Here is an 18382-nt window from a genome sequence, read left to right as displayed (position 1 = left end):
TATGCGATTTTCCAAATATAAGTGTCAGGGGTTGAGAACCATAGGTAAACAACCTTTACAACGCAACTTTTACAACGCACTAACATTACAACGAAACTTTTACAACGCAAGAACCATAGCTTGAAGTTACGTACTTGCCACCACACACAATATATGTCTGTTACAGTTTGACTGACACTTTAACCAGAAGCAAGAAGTAATTTGTACAGTCTGCTATGCCTCATTTTTCAGTATGAAATGCTATACTGGGAGATAAAGTCAGGAACCAGCAGTCGTGGTACTGTGTTTTTGCTCCCCGATTTACTATCAATCATTAAAAGAAGACCATAGAATTCCAAGGCATTTAAGAAAGGATAAAAGGGTGTTTTTTCAAATATATACTGCGTGGTCTAAAAGGGAGTCACTGAACTACATTTCTTCATGCTGAAGAATGCCTGCGGGCTAAAACAGAGTTGGATAATTCAAGCAATTTTCCTTTTCAGCTTGGACTCATGCCCAACCATACGAGCGCTGGCCCCTAGACCCTTACCGAGCAATGTCAATGGCATGCAGTGTGAAACAGACTGCCATGGGGGTTACAAGGGTCTGGCCATGACCTTTCACAGGGATCACTGAAGTCACAAGAGAACCCCCTGAGGTTGAGGGCTTTCTAGTTTCATGGGCAGAACAAGAGGAATTTCAGCTGAGATTCCCTGAAGACAACCTGAGAACAAACACAGGCAAAAAAAAAGCAATGATATTATGCAACAGCACATACCAACCGAAACAACTGACTTTCCTCTATATCTCTGTCATTCACAAAGTAAGGGAAAAGATGGCTCTCTATTGGAACACTGGGTGAGAGAAGAGATCTGCAATAATAGCTACCACCACCCGCATTATACATGGGACACACTGTTACTGTTTGCGCGATGGTGCACCTTTTTAAAAGACAACTGTGCCCACCTGCATAGGAGTGTTTAGGGGGGGTAGTCTATAAGACTGCTCTCAGGGGGGCACACCTTTTTGTGGCGCACTCTCATTAACCGTCCTAAGGGCATTTTTGCCTCTGTCCCTGCATCCTTATAGGTAGCAGGCACAAGTGCAGAGGCAAAGTAATTACATCATCTGCATGCGGCCACGCCCCCCAGCAAATGAGGGAACATCCTCTATGATAACACTCCACCAGACCTATCAGTATTGCAGAAAAGGGTGCATGAGCATCTGCGGCTTCTTCTATAATACCATAGTTCCTCGGGGCACACATGGTGAGCTCACAGGTCCGTTTACCCCGGGGGCACTATTTGTGATATCCCCCCGCTGGTTACAAAATTTGCATATTTAAGTATTGAAAGGAACTGTCTCCATCATCCTTCAACGTGTGCTCGGAGTCCACGTGGATGTCACAGGTGTTTGTATACATCAATGCTTTGATGACAATCATCTATACATTCAAGTTTCTTTTTAGATGGATTTCCTTTGCCTTGAATGCAGCCTTCCTGCTGGACAGAGCTGATGCCCTCTTCCATCCTCAAACATCACCCCTCTAAACTTAACTCTTACTTTTCTCTACTCCATTCTTGTATTCATCCTTCAAAAAATGTCTCTGTCTTTTGCACTTACAAGACTCCCTCCATTTCTTCCTCCATCCACCAAATCTCTAGGCATTAGCTTGGACCTATTTCTTAACGTTACAGCTCTTACTGACAAAAACCTTAAAACCTTTTTCCTGTAACTACAACTTATTTGTAAAAACCAAAACTTTCATTGCACCCTCTAGCCTCTGACAATAATTATCACTGTAATGGACTGTGAAAAATCCCCTCTGATAGGCATTCCTGTGTGATGTGCTTTCCATACTAAAAGTCAATCCCCTCCTGCCTGCTAGCCTCATATCGATTCAGAAAATATTTGACCAAACCTTTGAAACCACTAATGAGTTTCAATGGCTCCCTAGTAAGAAAGACATTATTTTACCATTAGCCAGCCTCGCATTTCAAGCCCTCAAACATCAAAAGATATGAAATTCAATTTGCCAAAATATATTCCATAAGTTCTTGCTTTTTAACCCTCTAGGCTTTGCTTGGGTCTGAGGCCTGCTCAACAGGCAACATGCCCCCAAATTCTCATTTTAAAATGGTTTACCTGGCCAATGCAGTGCAACCCCTGTTAACTTGGGATTGTCTTGGCACTGAACAGGTTACTTGGCTGTCACAGTACAGCTTTCACAAGCAGTCGTAATACCACTTCTAAACTGCAAAATGGTTAATCAACAAAGCCACAAAACAGGCTTGACAGACTTTCACAAATATTACTTTTTCAATCTGCCTTGAATGTGAAATTGTGTGCAAGATGAATTGTTACCAGTTGTTGAAAAATGCATAGAGTGGGCTATTGCTCCACCCAGCGAAATATTACCCTTTTACCGCAAACTATTGCCTATTTTGGTAACATATTGTCTTCTATTTGTGTTACTATTTGAATTGAATGAATGGGTATTTTACATCTGAAAAGTACACTCAGCCATCATACTGTGTGTCACATTCAATTCTTTATGTGTATTCTATACAGAAAATAATTAATTCTGCTACTTTTCCCCTAGTATTGGCAAAGCCAACGGGGCATGCTATAATGTGAGAAACAACATCTCTGCATGCCTGTGTTTGTGTGCTGTCTTATTAAAACTAGACTTATTGGCTTTGCAAGTGCTTGTTGAAGAAAGCCTATGCAATTTGGTTTTTACAAAGGACTATTTAAAATAGTCAGTCAAAAACTTTATTTCGGCCACAAGGGCCATAAAAGCAAGAATACAATACAACAATTTATATGTCAAAAGCAAAAGCAGATCACATTTTAACCACCGGGACAGAGTAAAATAGTCAGATTAAAATTTTCACATTATTAAGAGTTGGTGGAAAATTTCCTGCGCTGAAACCATACAGCATTAAATAAAATCATTCAAAGCTGTAATGACCTTAGATTCGCCTCCTCCTGGGGAGGGTCTAGAATAGACATTTAGGAGAACCAAATGCCTGTTCTCAGGCAGGTCCAGTAGAACACATAAAATGTCATCAGATCCTGTTTGAAGTTGCCTGGCTTTAGCACCCAGGTGAATTGCAACCCAGGTGCTAAGACCTCCAGAAGGTCTTCCCCTGCCACTAGATAAAGCCAGAATGCCAAAAGAGGCAAACCCCTCTCGTTGGTAGTTTTCCGTGGCCCATGTCTCTTGTAACAAACAGATATCAAAGGTGTCCATAAAATTACCCCACTCATTGCATATCTGTTTGTTCTTTAGGCCCGCTACATTCCAAGAGATAAGGTTAACATCAGTTTTAGGCTCTCCTATGGTAGGGGCATCTATACTTAGGTTTGGGGAATCAGCTATAGAAGGAGGATTAGTACATAAAGCAAAGACATTATCCCCGGTGTAGGGGACAGTAGGGGAGTTCACGAAAGACACAGTCTGTGGTAAAATTTTAAAGTCCTCATCCGGATTTGAGTATAAAGTCGGGCTTGGTGGCACCATAGATGTAATTTTAGTAACTCCCCTGCCTGGTTCTCCTTGGGTAGATGGTTCAGCGTGGATCGACCCACTGATCGAACATGTATTTAGGACCAGTCAATCAACCTCGCTAAGACATCTAAATCGATTGTAATCCCCCAGATATAAGGAAGAGCCCTGTGGTTCATATCTAGTACTATGCCCACTACAAAATCCATTGCGACCCACACGTGTCCACCCTTGATCATAATCATGCTCCTGGTGTCTTCTGGGAGGGGGATAGAAAAAAGCTAGTGTGAGGGGCTTTATTAAAGATTCAGACCCCACGTGGGGAGAGTTAAGGATGAAAGAAACAGCACCCTTATCCCTCAGGGTTATAATCACACAATCCCCAGTAAGACCTTTCTTAGTATTGCCCACCCAGTGGACCCTACGAACCATCAAAATCTCACCCGAAAAATTTGGGGGGAGGGGTCTATGGTTTGTAAGCCAACTCACCACTTTGTTCTTGAGCGATGAGAAGGATTCGGTGGTTCCTTCGGTAAGTTTAGGGACTCCCGTTAGAACTACAACAAGTGGGGCAGCCTCTGGGGGGAGATTTGGAGGAAGATATACTCCAGCAATGGGAGCATTAGTGATAATGGTCTGGTGCAAATCTGGCTCTACCCTTCCTAGAGAGTTTATGTTTGTCACCGTAGAGGAGGGAGGGATAAAGCTACTAATGGGGAGTGTGGAAACCTGGGCTGGGCTGGCAGTGTCGGGGGTGCGGGAGTATGTATAGGTAATTGTGAAATTGAAGCGCTTGTACTCTGTAATGCAGCGACATTACCCCGCCCCCTTTCAGAAGAAGATGGAACAATGGAGGGGTTGGAGTAAGACTCAATTACCCTTGTCAAATTAGCTATTCTATCCTCCAATTGGTCCAGTTTAGAACAAAGAGGATCAAGCAAAGATTTTAATAAAGCCTTTACATCTTTGTAAGAGGGTTCAATATTTATGCCCATATTAGTATTAGAAGTAGGGGTAGCTAAGGAATGAAGGGAGGCCACCTGATCTGGACAAGTAGTCATAGTAGATACAGATCTGCTTATAGCGACGGGAGACGCGCTAAAGTTTGTAGTGCTCTCAGGAACTGTATCAGTGCGAGGGGGAAGAACTGATGACTTGTGCAACTTATTTCTCTTTATTGGGGGGCCTTTATTCTTCTTAGGAATGGCTCCCTCCCTAGCAGCTCTAGAACGCTTCCTACCAACCAAACTGTTTTTAGTAGTGGGATTGGGATTGGGGCTTTTCACGGGCGATATCCTAGCATTAATCGTTCTGTGAGGACACTCATTATCAATAGGGGAATTAAAAACAGGAGTAGCAGGAATAACAATAGATAGTGTCTGTTTACCGGGCAGAGGAACATTGTCAGGCGTCCTTGCCTGGGCGATATGACCCAATGAGGATCTTTTGGCATTTTCAATGCCTATAGAGAGGCGCTTTTCAAGAACCGTTATCTCATTATTTAATAGAGAATTGGCTCGTATTAAAAAAGCATCTAAAGTCCCTGATACAGATCCACTGCTTACAAGACATTTACTACGAGTTTCCCTTGCTGCCATTTTAAGCTATGGTCACTGGAGATAGCAGTTACAGCAGTACGAGACAACCAATGGGTAGCCGGAACGCTCAGGCAAATGAAAGAGATATGGCCCGGTCCGGTCTTGCCCGGTCTGTAACGGGCTAGAACGGGCCCGCCCTTGGCCCGGGCTTCGCCCCGCACGCGTCCCGCTAACGCGAGAACAGGCGAGGGTTAAATGGGCCGGAGTAAGGGGCGGGAAGAGGAGCCAGGTGCGAGTGATCAGCAGGAAAGAAAGCACTCTGGTCCTCGCAGTCCCGCAAATTAAATAAACTCACAATTAAAAGCCCCGTGTAGTTTAGTGGAAATCCGTGCTGTCCGCGCCAAGGTCCGCTGCGGGAAACAGTTCTGGATGAGCCTGAGTGACAGCAAGGTCCTGCGCCTGCGAGCAGCACCCGCGAAGCGGGGGCCGCGAGGCGTGAAATACTGGCCGGAGTGAGGGGCGGGAAGAGGAGCCAGGTGCGAGTGATCAGCAGGAAAGAAAGCACTCTGGTCCTCGCAGTCCCGCAAATTAAATAAAGTCACAATTAAAAGCCCCGTAAATAGTACTTTAAGCCATAACTATTAAATGTTAGATGAAAACAATTACTATTAAATGTTAGATTGTGATTTAAAAGGCAGATGCCTGATCTTGCTTATGCCAACACGTCCTTGACAAAACATGAAATAACTTTCGGCGAAATAGCTACCTTGCGTTTTGTTGACTGTTTCTGTAAAAACATTTCATCTCTTGAAGAGTGAAGTACACCCCTATCTTCTCTGCCTTCCATCAAAGGCTTAATACTTTCAAGTACTTCTCGCAATTTCTGTTGATAGCATATCCAGCTCTGTCGCAATTCATCAGAAATAATGTCCTCTTCACCGGGTTGCTTGTCGGAGATCAGAAGCATTTCCTTTCTCTCATCAAGAGGGCTCTGTGCAATGCCCTCCTCCACCAAAGTGTCTTCTAGTTCCTAAGAGAAGGAGGAAAAAAATAGTAAAGTCTACAGAACAGAGGTCCTGAAAGTTGCTGGCACCTATGGCAAATTCAATTCTTTACTTGTTTAGTAACTGTTATCCATCAATGAAGACTAGCAAAGCTCTTTTGCAAATCAGTCTCAAATTTTGAGGGGCAAAATGTTTCTGATCCATGATATAGTAAGTTTAACTATACCATTAAGTCTGCCCAGGTGGTCATGCAATTACTTTGATAATAGCAACGTTAGTTAGAATGTTGAAAGCAGGGCAGAGTCCAAAAAATCCAGTCTATACCTCCTGCTAGATGATTGCTCCAGTCTCCCTCAGACCATAGGACTTTCCAAGCTCTGTATTTAGAATGCTGTCATATTGTATCATTGACCATGGAGCCAGTCATTTATACTAGTTATTGGCCTTTCATACTTGATATGTCTTTATCAGTGACCCATGTCCATGGCCAAGCGAGGGTCAACAACAAATATTATTGACCAGCTCTGTGGTCAGTAATGCTACATTGTATCATGATAAACATGGGGATGAGTTTTGGGATTGAGCTGTCCTACAGTGGTGGGGGCAACATTTAAAGAATAATTAGATCTTTCTTTTGAAAGGGGCCTGGAATGCAAGGAGCAGTATGTGTTGAAGCATTAACCATATTTTAGTCAACACTCCCTTTTGAGATAATTATGCTTGTAAAAATATATGTTAGTAAAATGGAAAAACTGCTAGAATGGAAGGCCTGGTACTTCGCCATGTAAATGACCTGAGCAGCATGTAAATAATTTCTTGAAAGTTGCCATTACATTTGCAAAGCCCTCAAGTAACCAGAAGTGGGATGTCCACAGACCACCCAGAAGCAGGGTGCCTTTAACGTTCCTTGCATGAGGGCCCGTGACTCCCTTGCTATGTGACTGCCAGGAGCAGTGTGAGAGAACCTTAATTCACAACAGTTATTTACGGTTGTGGGAAAGTTCACACAGACCTCAAGCCAATCCACTCTTTCTCCATTCCCAACTGGAGAGGACATCATAGCCCTGATTCATTATATGAATTTCACAAAGATAGTCTACACAAGCATCCACCATGCATCCACCATGGGGTGCTCACACACAGTACCAACAAGTTTTTCTGACAATGTTTGCCATTTAGCTTGCAGACTACTGCTACTATACTACTACTACTGTTGGTGTTATTTATATAGCACACTAATTCCACAGGCAGGGTCTCAAGTGGAAAGCAAAAAAACAGAATAGATATTTCGCTCAGACTCCTTCAAAGAAAAAGTGAAAACACATTCACACACTCATTAAACACTAGTTAACCCCAGCTACCAGACTGGCTGCAAAACATTCTACAATGGCTTGAATAAGGAAAGGAATTCATTTTCCTCCTCTCACGTATGCATAAACCGACCCTGCTAAGCTGCTTAAATTATGATACCCTAAATTGTACGTTGAATACATTATTATCACTCTCTGAGATAATTTCCATTTCTAGATGTGCCTCACCTGAAAACCAATCAATGAATTGCAATTGAGCATTAGAACCAGACACTTTATGAAGGCAGACATACACATTTTAGAGCAGAGTCTTTAATTACCTCAAATGATGAAGCTGGGGTAGCTGGCAAACGTTTTTCCTGTTTGTCAGTTAATGTGGAGTCTGGAGTTGGTCCTACACTCTTTGTAACTTCCAGAAGTTTCCCCGCATTTTCTGTGAGCGACTGCGGCTGGATTGGACTTGACATGGATGAGCGCATCTCCTTTTGGGAATTAGAAAATGTGAAACTTTAATTAGAAGACTGTACAAGGACCATGCTTGTATTCCAGAGAGAGTGTAACTGGCATGGAGTCTACCAGCATAGACCCCCTTGGATTGGTGCTGCTGTCAGGCCTAGCTGTGGTGTACGAAGCTAGATGAGAGATAAGTTAGGAAACGCAACAGAATTCCAAGTCACAGACCTCATCTAGTGCTACTATTATTGGGCTTGACCAAGTGACTTGTTTCATCTGGGAAGTGTCATCCAAAAGGTCCTGAAACTACTTACAGCCAAGCTGTACAAAGATTGGGTAATTCAAAAAGCACTGCAGAGTGATGTGCCTCAAGCCACCAGGGAGGTCAGAGACAAACAGTCCCATTCAGTGCTGACAATGCCAGGTATCACCATGTGGCATGTTAGAGTGTGTAGTGTAATCCCAATAGTGCCAAAAGCAATGGATTCATAGATAGGCAGACACTTGTAATTCAAAAAGTGCCACATGAAGCTGCAAGTTGGGAGGAGGGATGCTGGTAATCACTATGGTGCTGAGAGCCAAAGACTCCCGTACAGTGCTGCCCATGTCAGGCCTGCCCCCTTAATCTTTTAGGGGCAGGCAATCACACAAAAGGCATCCAGGATCATGCACAATATGGGCAAAACCATAGTCAAAAGATTGGTTCGTTTCAGCCAATGAAATCCTAGAAGAGGGTAGGTAGGAAAGAACCAGTGACATTGGTCCTTTGGCCTGAAGAAGTGCCCTACATTTCCATAGAACCTTCTAAATGCTGTTCTCTGTCATGTGATCACTTCGAGATACTTGGAACTTACTTCTGTAATCCAGGTACTTCAGTAAAAATATTTTTGTTTTCATACTGAGCAAAAGTTCAGCTTTTTTACCCGGCCAACACTATATAAAATAAGATTCCATGGTTATTCTATGACATCTTAGTAGAAGGTTGCATAATGTGAGTATTTTCTGTCATGTCATAGAACTGACATGGACAAAGGTGTACCTGGAGTGCTCCCCCTTCCCTTTCAGCAAGACCTATTCCCAAAATGGCGTCTAGATGCAACTGTACACAAAATATAACACCCTTCTCTGCCTCTTGGTAAATGTCTTGTCTATTACTGGGAAGGTGACATTACCCTACGGTAACAAAGCACTTGGGAATAGAACATGGGCGTCAATGCACCAAAATGTTAGGGGTAGCAGTTGTGACATCCCACTCTCCTTGACCTTAAGGATAGGATGCGGAATCACATGATCTTTGACCCTGATTTCTCAAAAAAGGAGGTGCTGTCACATGACTTTAACCCTGCTAACATTACCATAAATGATGTCACTACAACGCAACACAGACAAATGTCTGTTTTAGATTTCATCTATGTCAGGGTGCTGAAATGATATGCCAGCGGACCATTACTTTTTTTTCTTTGTGTTACAGGAACAAACGTATGTTTGTCAAAAGAGGATATAGTCTAACAAAAACAAGATACTGAGAAACTAAATGGTTTATACCATAAGCTTTAATGATTTAATAGCTCCTCTAGTGTATAAAGGAACAATAAATATATTGATAAATCATAAGAGGACAAAATGCTGAAATAAATAGTACTTAGGTTCAAACTAATTGATACAGAACATTTAATTGATACAGAACATTTATTGAATATGAACTATGTCATTGGTTTAAATCATTACTTGCTTATTAGTAATAATTTTTTATTTATTATCTTTTGCAAGGCACTATCACTCGTGCAAAGCCCGAAGGTGAGGATTTTATTTAAACACATTTTTCATGTATTTGAAATAATAAAACATCGCATATACTTGTTTAAAAATGTGTTTATTTTTTTAGCTCTTTTTTATATTTAAAAAGAAGAGCGTGCATTACACTGCTGAATGTATTCTTTAAAAACCTACAGCATAATGTTCAGAACCCAGTGGGTGCTACAGAAAGTAACCAGTGCTCATGAAGACAGTTTATCTTCTGTTCTTGTAGTGGAAGCTGGTGATCTTTGAAGGTTGTGGGAAGTAATACTTGCCCTGAATTGTAGTAAGTGAAGCAAGTGACACCCACTTCTTCTAGAGAAAAATTGAGGTGTTCTTCCTGAGAAAATATTGAAAAATGGGCTCCAATAGTGCATTTCAAAGCCCAAGATTTACATACATTTTCTCAAAAGCCTTAACCTCTAAAAGAGCGCTCATTTAGTTCTTTCATGATGTGCCAAGCCAATGAAACATGACACTCCCCAGAAGTTGATCTCATTCTTTTCAAAATGTGCTATAGTTGCCAGCATATGTAAAACATCACCTCCATTGCGCCAGAGCCAGCATTTTGTCCTGGGTGCCCCCCATATGCCATGGTTGATCCCACTTAGGCCAAAACTTATATACCACATAACAGTGCCAGAATTTTGCTATGACTGCTGTCCATTACCATTGTCAGGTCTTGTATTTTGTTGTTGTTGCCTTCCCTCCCACACAAATCGGTAGTCCTCCAATGGGCCAGTGCCAACATTCTGCTACTGGTCCCCTATACTGTTTCCCAAAGCCAAGAATAACCTTCAGTATGCCAGCACCAGCATTTTGCCATGGCTGAGCTGTATACCAAGAATCTACCTCTAGTATATCAGCACCAAGATTTACATCTAGTACGTCAGTGTCAATTATTTTTTAACTTCTTTATTTCTGATTTTTAAAACAGTTAACTCTAAGCGTCATGTAGATAATTCTTTGTATGAGCTTGGACACCTGACCATTCCTCCTTGCGTTCACATTATTTTGCAGCATCTGAACATAGTTTCCATGTTTTCTGTGACGTTTGACTGGGCCAGCTCGCACCTCTTCCCTCCGTCTTTGGTCCGCTCCCTCCAAACATTCCTTGTTATGTGTACCGTCTTACCAATGGCACATTTTACCTCTAGTATGCCAGTGCCTGTATTTTATGATAATTGTCTCTAATCTGCGAGTGGCAGCATTTTGCCATGAGTGCCTAGAAATATTGGAACATTTTAACCAAAAATTCTTGGGATATGGAAAGTAATGAAAGGGCACTTTATCATGTCATAGATGACAGCATGTTCAATAGTATCTTCAAAAAGGGAACTTCTTACCTTACCAAAAAAAATAACAAATTTTTGGCCTTTTCTTGGCGAAATGTGTGATGAAACTGAAAGTTTTGAAATAGCAGTTCTCATCTCCAGTGGTGCCTGCTATGAAATATGGACAGGGGTTGTTAATTTGGTGTTGCAGACAGGAGGGAAGGCAAGTCAAATTAATCATGTATTCTAGAATGATGATTGATAAACCAAGCAAAGGATGTTTAGGTGACTAAAGAGTTGGAAAGTGATCTCAATTATCAAACTTGTAACTTGGTTAGTCCCAGGATTTCTGTCTACATCAACAGCCTACATACAAATGTGGGGTTGCAATTTCAGTTAAAATAGTTGTAGAAAGGTGAAGTTTTAATCAATCAACCTGGAAGTTCCTTTATCCAATGTATTTGTGCAGGGAGAAATTACCATTGCTAATGTTGGCCATGAACCTTTTCCTACTCTTGACTCTGTTATGTCCTAATTGTAACACATAAGGAACTCTTAGGTACTTGCCTGGCCATCTCTGAAATAGTACGGACAACATGCATACAGATCTTGAGAAACTTGGAAAAGGTCATGGGTGTTAAATCACAATTGCTAACACTGGAAAAAAATGTAAAGTCCTATTCTGATCTGATATTAAAATAAGAGAGACCTGCACTCTTTCTAAAATTATACAGAGCAAGAATATAAGTAGAATCAGTTTAAACACTGACCTGTTAAGCAGATAGCTCTTGGGTCCAGGAATCACAACTTTGTGGAAACTGGTTGCTTGGTTAAGGGGCAAGGTTCTACTGACATAATCCAATAATGAATGTTGGCCTAATAGGTTAGCAAATATAATCTGAAATCTGTGATTCATGTCCTGCAACCAAGTGTGTTACCTTGAAGGGTTCTGAGATCTAAGGGGAAATAGGAAGAGCTGCTCTAACCTTGGGTGAAGATAAGCCAAAACCCCAGACCATTATTTAGAACTTATAGTTTTCTTCGAACATGACTGACACATCTGGGGCCAGTTCTGGTGTGACTTCCTAAGGCTGTATTAATGATAGACAGTCCCCTGCATGTGTAGAGGGGATAGAGAACATCTCAATGGACAGTATTATTATGTTCCCTTAAATAAATAATGGCAAAAGCGTGCTTTCTGACTAGTATTGACTTCAGGCTTTCTCCCACCTACAGGGTCAGGAAATCCATGCACAGAAAGTATTAAATAAATTACAATATGTCATAACATCTCTCAAAATTCCAATGCTACTTGCTTTTCATTGACAGCCAAATTTACACATGGCATACAGAACATTTCCTTTTTCTGGATAAAATTGGTCTTAAGCCACACTTAATTTACATTTCTTGAAAAGAAAAGAATACAAACCATTAGCTCTTTGGCCAGAGATTCATATTTATCTCTGATGGTTTTGCTTCTTGTTTCAGCTTTGCAGGAAATTTTTAGACTTCGAATATGAGACAGCTTGGAATTAAGGAGATCCATAGAGACTTGCAATTCTTCGTAAATGGGCTAATCAAAATAAAACAACATGGTTATTCACCAGCCTCACAGATTAATCATCAAAAAGTGCCCCCTGCTACATGCATCCTATGTCAAAAACACAAAACTAAGTAGAAGGTATTGAAGGAGAAGCATAAATCATGTAGCAGATAAGTTTGTTCCTGTTGTGCCCTAGCATGCTGTGTGCCCTTGCAACGACAAGAGTCAGGTCATATAAAAACAGTTCTTCGTTTATTGCAAAATTGACCACTTTAGAGCAAAAGAGGAACACTTTTTGTTATGTTACTAAGTGCTGAGGTACAATCGTATTGATTGAAGAGATTATGGATACTGAGCATAAAGTGCACTTTATTGAACATGAGGGAGTTTACAATCAGCCATAGAAATAGCTCAAGTACAAACTGTCTGCTATGTTAGCAAAGAGAAAAGCCATTATCTGGTAATTGTGGCAGTCTACAACCACCCAGGTGGAAAACCGGGTTGACCCAATGTTTCATTCTTGTTTCATCTTCTTATAACTTTATAGTACACAATATTTTACATTTCCACAGCTTTTGCATTGGTATCAGGTCTGTCTATATTACAGTCTTAATTTGGAATCATTGCTGTATAACTATTAGGCATTATTATTTTTGTGTAAACAGGGCAGAGTTTGACCATGTTTGTTTCTAGCCAGGACAGAGTCAGCAGGCCCAAGGATGTAGCAGTACATCATTATTCAATGTCAGATATGTAAATTTGAATGCCCTATTACTTACAGATAATCTTAGTTACTCTTGGTACCGTTGTCCTCATCCCATTCATTTCAATATGAGATATATATGTCTCGAGGACAGAAAAAAGAACAAAAGGAATGTTGGAGCCCCTACCCCTCACCCCCCACCAGGAGTACATAAGACGTACTTACCCAGCATTTCTTCTGAACTACCAAGTCCCAATATGAAGGCCAGCAGTCCGGGAGGAAGGGAGGGGAGTAATGAATGGGATGAGGACACCGGGACCAGGAATAATGAAGATTACTGGTAAGTAATAGGGCAATACCCCAGGTCCCTCCAGAAGATCCAATCATTACAATATGAGATACCCAAACCAAGCACCCGGCCTTCATTACAGAAAACATAATAAACACACCTGTCACAGCAGCACCTAAAGTGATTTATTGAAACAGGAAAAAAATAAATCAGGAGCTAACAACCTGCTACACCCCCAATGCAAAATTAGCATCCTCTCACAGCAAATTCCGAAGCCGCTATTGCTGCACAAAGATGTTAGAGGAGGCCCAAGTAGCAGCCCTGCAAATGTCAGACGGGGAAACCCCCCTCAATTTAGCCCAGGAAGCCCCCATCCCTGAGTAGAGTGACCTTGCACCACCACAGGAGGAGGAGACCCCGAAAGAGAGTAACCCATCTGAATAACCTGCTTAATCCATCAACTGTTGGGCAAGGAAGAAGCTTTCTCACCCCGTGATGAACACAACAAACAAGGAATTGGACTTTCGAAACTCTAGAGTGCGCTCCAAATAGATGAGCAAGGCCCTCTTGACATCCAACAAGGACCACGGAAGGTCATCAGCAGATGAACTCCCAGCCAACAAGGCAGGCAAAACAGCCTCCTGAGAACAATGGAATTGGGAAGCCACTTTGGGCGCAAAGGACGAATCCAACGGTAAAACAACCCCATCCTCAGAGAAGGACAGGAAAGGTTCCCGCTCCATCAGAGCCCCCAACTCACCAAGGCACCCAGCCGAAGTGATGGTCACTAAAAACACAACCTTCAAAGTGACAAACTCAATGTTGACCAGCGCCAAAGGCTCAAAAGGAGTTGCGATCAACGCCTTCAGGACCAAAGGCAAATCCCACAAAGGGAACAGAGGTTTTACCAAAGGACAAGACAAAAAAAACACCTTCAGCAAACGGGACACCAAATCATCCACGTCAGTCAGATTACCCCATGGGGACATAGATGCCTTAACCGCAGCTCACTGGACCTGGAAGGTAGACACAGACAACTTTTTCTCAAACCGTCCCAAAGAAACTGCAACAAAGAAGTCAGGGAACATTCCAGAGGGGAAAAAAGGAGAGCCTCACACCACCATTTGGACATTCCGCCTAGTGCAGCCTATAGGATTTGAATGTAGAAGGCCTTCAGGACTGCTGAATGACCACTGCTAAATGCTGGGGGTGCCCCTTGTGCTGCAACCCCCTCCTTTTACCTTCCACGCTGACATCTGCAGCCCTGGTAGAGGCAAAAACAGGAGCTGACTTCAGGGGAGAGGGGAAGCATGGGAACACCCAGGGACCCTGAACAGCCAGAAGCTTCAGAGTGCAGAACCAAGACCTCCGAGGCCAAAAGGGAACCACCTCCACCACCTTCCTGGATTCCACCACCAGACATGCAGGGAACCTGGTAATCAGAGTCAGAGGTGGAGTGCATAAAACAGGTGGGGTGGACAAGAGAGGGTCAAAGCATCCATGCCCCAAACCCCCTCCTGATGAGAGCGAGCACAAAACCGGGGCAGCTAAGTGTTTTGCCGGGACTTAAAGAGGTCAAGGAAAGGAACACTAAACCTCCTGCACACTTGCCAAAAGACCACCCATCCACAGTGGTCGCACATTGATACTGGTGCAGCAGTGACCCAGCCGATATGCCTGGGCCTCCTCCTCTGGGAAGCCCATATTGGACTTGACATGTCTCTACAGCTCTAATAACATGTCTTTGTCCACATATTTCCTTTCTACTACTCCGCACCCAGACCCTCCTCCTATGAATCAGAGACATGTGAAAGTGGCACAGGGACCAAGTCCTTGGGATTCCTACTGCATATCTCCAGCAAGGTCGCCCTGATCAGAAGCATCAGTCTGGCATCATCACCTTCCCTCTTATGTTTAGAGCTGGGTGGGAAAAGAGAAGAAGGAGAGGAAACAGAGGTAGAAGGGGAGGCTCCTCATTATGTCTCTGCTTCCCATGTTTCATCATGATAAAGAATAGTGCTGCCCTTCACAGGTCACACGTGCCCCAGAAGAACAGCATCAACTGACCCACAACAGCAAGGAGTCGCAACACCACTACTATGCAGGTAATCACCCCTGGACGGCATAATAAGGCATCAAGAATCCACTCCCATGATCCCACGCAGACTCCGACTCACACAAACACAGGCGCGTATGCCTCCCAGCATGCCTGCAGCATCCCAACCAGAAGGCAGGCAGAACAACCCGGAAGTGCCCATCAGCACACGCTCCCTGGCCTGCCACCGTTGCAGCATCAACCCACATATCCACTGCATACCTCCCATCCTTCCAGCATAACGGGAGACATGCACCATCGAGCCTCCAGCTGCAGCCACAACACATCTTCCTCCTGGCCCAGCCCATAGGAAGACATGTGCCTGAAACCCGGAACGGCATTGTGGCTACAGCTCCCCGGCCGCAAAGGACAGTCCATACATGAGCCGGTGGTGTCTCCTGGCAGACCAGGAGACACCACCAAGCACTGCAGCGGAGAGCCCAGTTGTCCAACAGGCAATCCAAGAAGCACACAGACGAACGCCACCCCTGACCAGCAGGAGCAGCACCCACCACATCCTCGTCCCATTCTGCCGGCAGACAGAAAAAAGAACAGAAGGAATGCTGGGTAAGGGGAAACAGTCAGAACAATGCGGGCAAAGACACATGTGTTCGACTACGTAAGCCCTACCATGAATGCCTTAACCACGAATATGCCTTAACCAGGAATATGAGTGGTGAAGGCAGTGCGTGGTCTAGCTGCTGCCTGCAGCTCGGCAAAGCAGGATGATGCCAGGAAGAGAGGACGCAGTGTGATAAGTGGGGCTGGGCCCGAGATTGGTGGGGGTAGTTTTTATGGGTTGTGGTGTTGTTTTCAGGGCTGTGGCATCTATGTCATTTTCAGGGCTGGGGGGTCGGGGAACATTCTCAGGACTGGGGGGGTCAGGGTCTTTTTCATGGCTGGGGGGCCGGGCAGTTTTCAGGGCTGGGAAGGGGGTTTGGGTCGTTTTCAGGGCTGGGGAGGGGGTCGGGTCGTTTTCAGTGCTGGGGGTTGGGTAGGTTTCAGACCTGGGGGGTCAGGGGTAGTTTTCAGGGCTGGGGGAGGATCGAAGTAGTTTTCAGGGTTGTGGGAGGATCGGGGTAGTGTCAGGGCTGGGGGAGGATCAGGGTAGTTTATTAAATTAGGGGTTAGGTATTAGGCTTAAGGGCAGTGGAAGTGGATGGGGTAGTTTTAGGGACAGTGCGGGAAGAGTGGGAGGGGGTCGGGGAACAGGGTTTTAGGCCTCAGCGGAGGGGAATGGGTAGTCGGGTAGTCTTTAGGGCTTAGGGGAGGGCGGGGTAGTTTTTTTAGGGCTCGGGGGGGTCAGGTAGTTTTTTAAAATAGGGGTTAGGATATTAGGCCTAAGGGCAGTGAAAGGGGTTGGGATAATTTTAGGGACAGAGCAGGAGGTTTGAGGGGGTCAGGGTAGGGTATATTAAGGGCTAGGGACAGTGTGGGGGTCGGCGTATTTGGACCACAGGGTAGGAGGGCAGGTAGGGGGTTTGTAGCTTGGGGAGGGGGCTTTGCAACCTTAGCCACGTATACCTCTTTACCATTCATGCCTTTACCATGAAATTGCATGGTAGAGGCATGCGTGGTAAAGGAATGCGTGGTTAAGACGCATTCATAGTTTGGGCTGCGTATGTACTTATATATATATGTACATATATATGTACATATATAAATATATAATATATATATATATATATATATATATATATATATATATATATATATATATATATATATTATATTGTAATGAATAGGACGGGGCCTGGATAGACCTGGGGGTAATGTACAGCTTTCCAGGCTCTATACAATGAGCTTGATGTAGAGTTGGGTAGTAACGGAAAATCCTCCATTGTGTGATTAAACTGTTATAGCCAGAAGAGGGCTCTCAGGTGGAATTTCCACATAATCATACACAGGGCAAAGCCCAGTGATTCTCCTTCCAATTTATCACAAATCAAAGAAAGTTCAATTGTCGCTTAGGGCCTGATTACAATGCGGTTCGGAAATCATTCCGACCGAATCGGTTTGGGAATGGTTTCCGACCAACTCGGATTGGGATGCTTCTAGATACGATTCGGTTGGACTCCTATTGACTTCAATGGGAGCCTATGTTCCGACCAAATGCATAGGCTCTCATTGAAGAAAGGGTTGGCTGGGGAAAAGCGGATACCCCCTGGTGCCTGCCACACTGTGCACGGCTGGTAAGGGGGGACCCATGGGTACCCCCATGGGCCCGATTGGGAAGGCTCCAGGTGCAGGGGGGCTCGCTACAGGCCCCCAAAGTCTGATTCCGACTGCCTATTCGAGCCGGACGATATAGAAAACAATGGTCCTAGACTAATTGCCTTAGGAAGGGATTTATTAAGTCAAAATCTATGAACATGATACACACAGAAATCAAGTTACATCATAAGTGTACCCCAGTAGTTTCCCAATTCAATTAAGTATATCCTCAAAAAGACACACAAGCTCCATAAATAGCTTCAATAGTGACTGTTTAATATCAGAGTTATTATAACAGATCATTGTAGGGAACGTTTCAAAACAGAGAAGAGGGTTGCTCCAGGGGGAGTGTGGAAAAAGGATTGTGCTCATGAGGATAGAAGATAGGGAGGGAAATCAGAGAGTAGTTAAAACAATCAATTACACATAGTAATGTCCTTAGTAAACTGGTTGTGGTTTACAGTGGCACCAGTTTTACAATGGGGCCTGTCTCTCATGGATTCGAAAGTACTTTTCTGGTTCTTGAAGTTGTACAGAGTATAATCTCCTGTAAAGAGGTAGGGATGGGGTGAAGTAGGGTACAGGCCGACTAGGGGAACGTGTTGACGTTTCGACCCTGGCGCATAGAGGGTGGTTTGTATCCTCTGCAGGCGGGTCTTCCTCAGGACGGGG

At 43.7% G+C, this 18382-nt stretch overlaps 1 protein-coding gene across 1 annotated transcript in view; it reads right to left on the bottom strand.

Moving 5' to 3' along the window:
* Window positions 1-18382, bottom strand: part of LOC146798868 (nesprin-2-like) — a 1144883-nt gene that overhangs the window by 430698 nt on the left and 695803 nt on the right. Inside the window, exons 74-76 of the mRNA XM_085627789.1 lie at window positions 12296-12439; window positions 7663-7824; window positions 5795-6058 (exon numbers count right to left, since the gene is read on the bottom strand). Coding sequence (XP_085483915.1) covers window positions 5795-6058; window positions 7663-7824; window positions 12296-12439 — 570 coding nt within the window. The remainder of the gene's footprint in view (window positions 1-5794; window positions 6059-7662; window positions 7825-12295; window positions 12440-18382) is intronic.

Source organism: Triturus cristatus, chromosome 9 (assembly GCF_964204655.1).
Source record: "Triturus cristatus chromosome 9, aTriCri1.1, whole genome shotgun sequence".
Taxonomy (NCBI): domain Eukaryota; kingdom Metazoa; phylum Chordata; class Amphibia; order Caudata; family Salamandridae; genus Triturus; species Triturus cristatus.
This window is presented reverse-complemented; position numbering and strand designations above follow the sequence as displayed.